This window comes from Macrosteles quadrilineatus, unplaced genomic scaffold (genome assembly GCF_028750875.1).
Source record: "Macrosteles quadrilineatus isolate MER2022 unplaced genomic scaffold, UCM_ALF_1.0 Scaffold_2__2_contigs__length_208266976, whole genome shotgun sequence".
NCBI lineage: Eukaryota > Metazoa > Arthropoda > Insecta > Hemiptera > Cicadellidae > Macrosteles > Macrosteles quadrilineatus.
Genome location: NW_026542595.1, coordinates 101,308,226 through 101,315,056, shown reverse-complemented (window position 1 = coordinate 101,315,056; position 6,831 = coordinate 101,308,226). Strand labels below are relative to the sequence as shown.

At 36.0% G+C, this 6,831-nt stretch overlaps 1 protein-coding gene across 1 annotated transcript; it reads right to left on the bottom strand.

The window, feature by feature from the left end:
* Positions 1-385: 385 nt before the first annotated feature.
* LOC128984689 (uncharacterized) lies at positions 386-5,644 on the bottom strand. Its single transcript, XM_054404030.1, has 3 exons — positions 5,216-5,644; positions 2,270-4,204; positions 386-472 (listed from the first exon to the last, which is right to left on the bottom strand). Exons 1-3 carry the CDS (start codon positions 5,642-5,644, stop codon positions 386-388), a joined length of 2,451 nt encoding a protein of 816 aa, XP_054260005.1.
* Positions 5,645-6,831: the final 1,187 nt, after the last annotated feature.

Below are 6,831 nucleotides of genomic sequence, written 5' to 3'. Positions count from 1 at the left end.
TTTGTAGCTGTCAACATAGACTTTAGAGACAACATTGACAAGCATTATCAACCAGAGTACCGAATAACTCCACTTTTACATGTGCCACAGTTAGATTTCCCAAAATCATTTCTACTCGATTATATGCACTTAATTTGTTTAGGTGTAGTGAAAACAATTTTATCTGTCTGGCAACTCGGCCCAAAACATTTTTACTGCCTATTCATTGCTAAACATCAATTTCAGATTACCTACTTTCTTTAAAGAAACATGTGCCAGTGGAAATTGTAAGAAAACCTAGAGAGTTGAAAAGTGTACAGAGATGGAAGGCTACTGAGTTTCGATCTTTTCTGCTCTATTATGCTCCACTAGTTTTAAAATCAGTACTGCCACCTGAGTCATATTTTCATTTCTTGAGTCTATCCGGTGTTATGACTATTTTACTAAACCCAATGTACTGTTGCAACGAGTCAATGAGGCTTACAGCAGAGAACTGTTGATACATTTTGTTAGATTAACTCTAGATATTTACGACACAAAATTTTTGACTAATAACTTTCCCAATCTCATCAATATTGTCGATGATGCAGATCATTTTATTTCTCATTTCAGTAATTTCTCTTTAAACTCTGTATCATTTTTCCATTTGAAAACTTTTTGCAGTTTTTGAAAAAGTTATCCAGAGGATATGCATACCCTCTTGAGCAAATTGCTCGCAGAATCTCAGAGCTATTTAAATCAGGTCATGTGAGTAGTTTATACAAACCTCAAGAAACTATCAATTTCCCTTCTTTCAAACCTTCCGATCATGATGAAATGTTGCCTCCAAGTTGCCAAGGACCACAATATCACACAGTGACCTTTGACAATTTTAAAATAACAAAAAGTTGCTCAAATAACTGTTGTTGTTCTAAAAAAGGTGCAATTATTCTTGTAGAGAATATTGCATTTTCCAAAACTTTGAATTGTGAAGTAATTATAGGGAAAAATTATGTACATAAGTATGATTTCTTTGATTAACCACTATACAGCAGTTCTAGTCTTAACTTTTTTGATGTTAGCACTTTATCAGATCAGAAAATTTGGAAAGTAACTGACAAAAAATGTCAAATATATTCATTTTCCCCAAAAAGATTGCCCAGCAGTAGTTTTCCCACTAATTCAAAGTTGTGTTTAACAAAGAGACTTTTTAATAGGCCTATTCTTCATCTTCAATCTATGACAAATTGTGTCGAACAAAAATAAAAATATAAAAAAATATTTTCAACTTCAACATTACTAGGTGGCGTTCGCAGACGCTTCCACAAAATTGAGCGGAGTCATCAGTGCATATTGCCAAAGTCCCTCTCCATTATTTTAGGCTTCAACATTATTTTTACCAACAATTTCAAATAAAAAACAATAATTGTTGTAGAGATACATTTTAGAGTGATTAAAATAGTTTAAAAAAATAGATCTTAGTAAAACCTCTAGTTTATTTACTTTTTCTCAAACAGGGTAGTACAGTTCCAGCTAGCTAGTGATAACAGAATTTAACCCAAAACGTTTTGGCTTCTACCATTTTGCTAACTGATAACTACATAACAGTTTAACTTAATGTGATGATAAGTATCAATGAAAACACAAAATAAACAGCATTCTTTTAAAAACCTTCAGAAAAAAAACAACAATAACCAGCCAATTAGATGAATATATTTTGTGAAACAATTGAACATGGATTAAATATAATATGAATTTGATTGATTGGAAAGCTAATTTCAATAAAGTGAACATTTCAAAATACAGCAATACTAAAATTTTTTTATAAAAGTGATTCTAAACGTTGATCTTCGACTTGTTTCTTTATCCAGACCGAGCTTTTGTTAATGCTCATAAGCCGTTCTTTGGTAAATCCTGGGTCGAAAAGCAGCCCATCAATCGTTCGGACGCGGCTCACTGCAACGTATGTTAACCCAGCACTAAATTCCCTTGGCCCAATATCAATAACTGCTTGGTCCAGGGTCATGCCTTGAGATTTGTGGATTGTGAGAGAATAGGCAAGTGTCAAAGGAAATTGTTTTCGGGTACATTTTATGCCTCGTTTTACAAACTTGGTTACAACAGGGACAATCGGTACCACATTATTGTATAATGTGGGTCCTCTATAATTACTAAACTCAACTAATACACATAAAGGCTGCATTTCCAAATGTGATAGGCCATCTTCACGTTCGTATACAATATCTTGAACAGTGCCAACAGCACCATTTACTAAGCCTGCATCAGTCCATAAGTTGTGGCGTAACATTACTTTACAACCTTTGGCTAATCTGAGGGTGTTTTCAAGAGCTTGACATTCATCGGAACTCGCTGTTGCGGCTATTAAAGGTTTGTTTATGGCACGAATGAATGCCACAGGACTTTGTAGCTTAGCCAATTCCTTAAGGTTGTAAGTAGCCACATCTTCTTTTCTTGCCATGATACGAACAGCGTTGCAAAAGTCAGCGATCTTTTCGGTGTTTTTCGATATGAATCTTGAAGAAAAGAACTTGTAATCTTCCTCTGTAATTTTTCCATGAGCAATGTTATTAAGAACATCACGAAAATGACTTTGTTCTTCACCAGCTTGACGCATGATAGTTTTTGGTTGAAAAACTTTTTGGATGTGCTCGTATACAAAACGTCCATGTTTGAAAGACCACTGGTTTGAAAGATCAGCTGGCATGAATAGAGCTCGATCTTGCACCGGTAGTAACTGCGCCATATCACCACATAGATACACAATAAGACCACCAAACACTTCATCTTGGTCTTCAGGTTTGGCTTGACGTAAGCGTTTGTCGATCATTGCTAGTAGCTTCTGCCCACACATAGATATTTCATCGCAAACTACGACACGGACGTTTTCGAACAAAATTTGAAGATTTCGTTCATTTTCACCCTGTAGCTCATTAAAATTTCGGATATTTAGTCTTAGTGCTGAGTGAATTGTTTGGCCATTAACATTTGAAGCAGCACAACCAGTTGGTGCTAATATGAGAACACTACCGTCACCATAGGTCGATTCCGTTGTTTTGATAATCTCATTTATAACTACAGACTTCCCAACACCAGCGGGTCCTATAATCAAGCTTCTTTTTATATTTGTTTGGCCATTCAGTTGCTGTTTCAATTGATCAATTATTTGTTGTTGTTCTTGATTCAACAAAACTTCAGAACTATTAGCCCGTACTCTTCCTAGCTGAGTAGCTTTACTTACATGTTTAACAAAATTTAAATTGTCATGTATATTGTCATATGCAGAAATACGCTCAAACCAATCATAGTCCCGACCAACTTCTCTTTCACCTGGATGGACGTGTTCGGCTACCACATTATGAGGAACTGCAGCTGCTTCCATCCAAGGAATTCGATCAATTTCTGGATTAACCACCTCGACTTCATCATCGTCATCAGCAACACCATCGAAATCCCACAATTCTACATCAAGATGTTCATACGTTTCTTTCCAAGTACTGTGAGTTTTTGCTTCGATAATTTCTCTGAACGCAGACACAACTAGCACTTTTTGCATATAGTACAATTCATCATGTTCTTCAGAAATTCCAAGCGTGACTTTGGGTAGGACTTGAACAATGCGTGGCTGTCGGTAGTAAGTTAGTCTTTTCACTCTACTATTCGTGTTACATGAGCTAGTGAACTGATATAGTGTCATATTTTCAGCAAGACGAGGTCGATTCTGATATTTTGAAAAAGTTGACGATCCGTGATCACCATTTTCATTCAGGACTACAAATTCTTCTTTTGATATGTACAATGTGATGAACTGGCGTGAAGAATGATACAATGCTTTTCCTGTCAACAATCGCATAACCTCACAAGCAGATATATCTCTTTGGCCAATTAATTTCATTAATGTACGTTGAAGAGCAGTGGTCGCGTAGTTTGTAGGCTCAGATGTCTGCAATAATTCAGAGAAAATATCACGGAAAGATTGGGAAGTCGGCTCACTTTTGGAAGCGTATTTAGCCAAGTAGTTGACTACCATCTGAAGTGAAGTAACCACCTTACAGTCAGTATTGGCGCGCCAGACATGTGCCACAAATGGATTGTAATCATTGATTAATTCGTCATTTCTCTTTGGAGTGTACACCCAATCACCATTCTCGTTTTTCTCAAGATGAGACTCTTCTTCTATACTTTTTGGGTAACCAAATCGACAGGTAAAGCCACCACCATTCTTTTTCTGACAATAAATAGAATGCTGTGTGTGACGTTGAACACGATTTAATAATTGTGCCTTTTTCTCCACGTCACAAAACTCAATTGTTGAACCATATAACCTCGAAGGATGGATTACAGCAGGAGGTTCATTTTGATTAGGATTGACCGCAGATACAAGTTCATCGTAGAATTGTTTGTATGATGATATCTCATTCAAAGTTGCTTGATCAAATAGACGTATATCGGGAGCGTTCTCAATCCAAATCAAGCTATGTACATGTGGACTACCACGATGTTGATACTCAGTTCGATACCAAAAATCTTTCACTTTTAATTTTATATTTAAAATTTCCATGAGTATTTGCACTCGCGCCTCGAAATACTCGTCTGCAATTAGTGGATTGTCATTTAAAGATTTTTGCATGAATCTAGACATTTGGCTTTCATTACTTGTGATTTCTTGAGGAATCTTGAAGTACTTTTGCAAGCATGGCCACCATAGATCAGCAGAACTTAATGTTAGGAATAGGGTGGGTGCACCAAGACTTTCACACATAGATTGAAGTTCATTCCGGCGTTTAAACCAATATGCGTTTGTTCCTCGGATATGGGCACCATATGATAACAGCTTATTTAAAATGCTCGGATTTCTTTCAAATTCAATACGAAGTTGATCTATTGTCATCTCCTTGAGATCTGATTTCTTTGCCATAATCGCTCCGACATTGAGTGCCTCGTGTCTTTGAATTGTGTTTAGACAGAAATATCGGAATCTTTTGTCAGTTGCAAAACGGGAGTCCCTGAAGTGCATCAAATAATTGCACCACTGTTTGAAAGTCAGTTTTACTTGTCTTGTATGATCATTAAAATATGCTTTCCCACGTGGAAATAGATGAGGAAAAGCCATGACGATATATCCAGGAGTACGAAACTCGTCTATTGGATTGGGATGTCCAGGTGGCCATTCCAAAACTCGTTTTATTGATTCTTTTTGATTTTGGAAAGCTGTACTGCTTACAGCCGATTCAGTTACCAAACCGTCGTCTAATGAATCATTTAATTCACTGTCGATTTCTATCGTTGGAACTTGTTCCTCAATAGTGCCATCTATTGGTAAATCATTTAATGTGTCCATATCGATATTTATGTCATTGTAAAAGTCGTTGTTGTGTTTCAAAAATATCAAAGCATCAAGTATTTTTTGTCTGCGGACTCTGAATTCCAAAAATCCTTGTGATGTTGGTCTTCGAACAATAACAACGTTCAGAGTATTTGGTGCTCGGGGTAGAAAGTGTGTTATTTCAGACAAATCTTGCGCAATATTTATTACATGGCCGTTATAAAATATCTGTCCACAAGAACGATACTGATACAGCCGAATAACTGGCTGAACTTTGGCAATGAGCATTTGCTCTGCTGGAGTTAAGTCTTGTAGCTGGGGTGGCACATCTCCTGGATCCATGTTGTTAAGATCTGTAAGAACAATTGGGTTTCTTCTGCAAATTGCACACATGAAGTCTTCTTTAAATTCTTGCAACGTTTTTGCTTTACAATTTGTGCAGGTTACATAATCCAGAGACTGAAGGGAATGATCAAATTTGTTTGCTAATACCAAATTTCTATTAATGTTCCTGGCGGTGAGATCAGAAGATGAAGCAGTCTGATGGCTACCACTGTTGTGCTGCCTAGTCGTCCGTGTTGATCTTGACAAGTTTGAACCTTTTGAAAATCGCGGCATTTCAAGTACGTTATATAAACTAACCCGATATTGTCCAAAGAAATCTACGTATGCAACACTGGCCAGAGGTAATTCCAAACACGACAAGCAGCAACAACAAACGCTCTGTCGTATACTATACTGCGGTTCTATGAAGAGGTATAGGCCTACATTAAGTAAATTAAGCAGAACGTGAAATCCTAGCATTTCCTTCTGCGACAACCTTATAGGTTGTTTGCAAAATATTTTTAAAGTTTATTTTTCAATATAGAATAAGTACCTAAGTAAAATGATTTTTATTGTTCTAAGGTCACATTAACGTTTTAATTAAAAAAAGAACAAGAACAGTCACTGTTTCTCATATCAAAAACAAATCTTATGTGGTAGTTCTGCATGCGACATATTATGGGAATATAACACTTTCACATAATTCTGAACAATCCTCATCACCCTTCATCCTGATAAACTTCCACAATCTACAAATTCAATAGAACACAATATAAACTAAAACACTGATATTTAAGTGAAACTATCATTTGTAAACAAGACAACTTTGTTTACATTAAAACACGTTTTTTGTTCAATTGAAACCGAACTTAATTATTGTTAACATATGTTTTTCACACGTACATTAAAACAATAATGGTGTGGATTATAAACATAAACAAATGACGTCACTATTAAAACACGTGGTTTCGTTGTATTGAAACCCCACTTAACTGTTAGTGTTAGCATAAGGTTTTTAGACGAACATTAGAATATAAACGTTGTGGATCATAAACATAAACAAATTACGTCACTATTAAATCACGTGGTTTCGTTGTATTGAAACCCCACTTAACTGTTAGTGTTAGCATACCTATGGTTTTTAGACGAACATTAGAATATAAACGTTGTGGATCATAAACATAAACAAATTACATCACTATCCC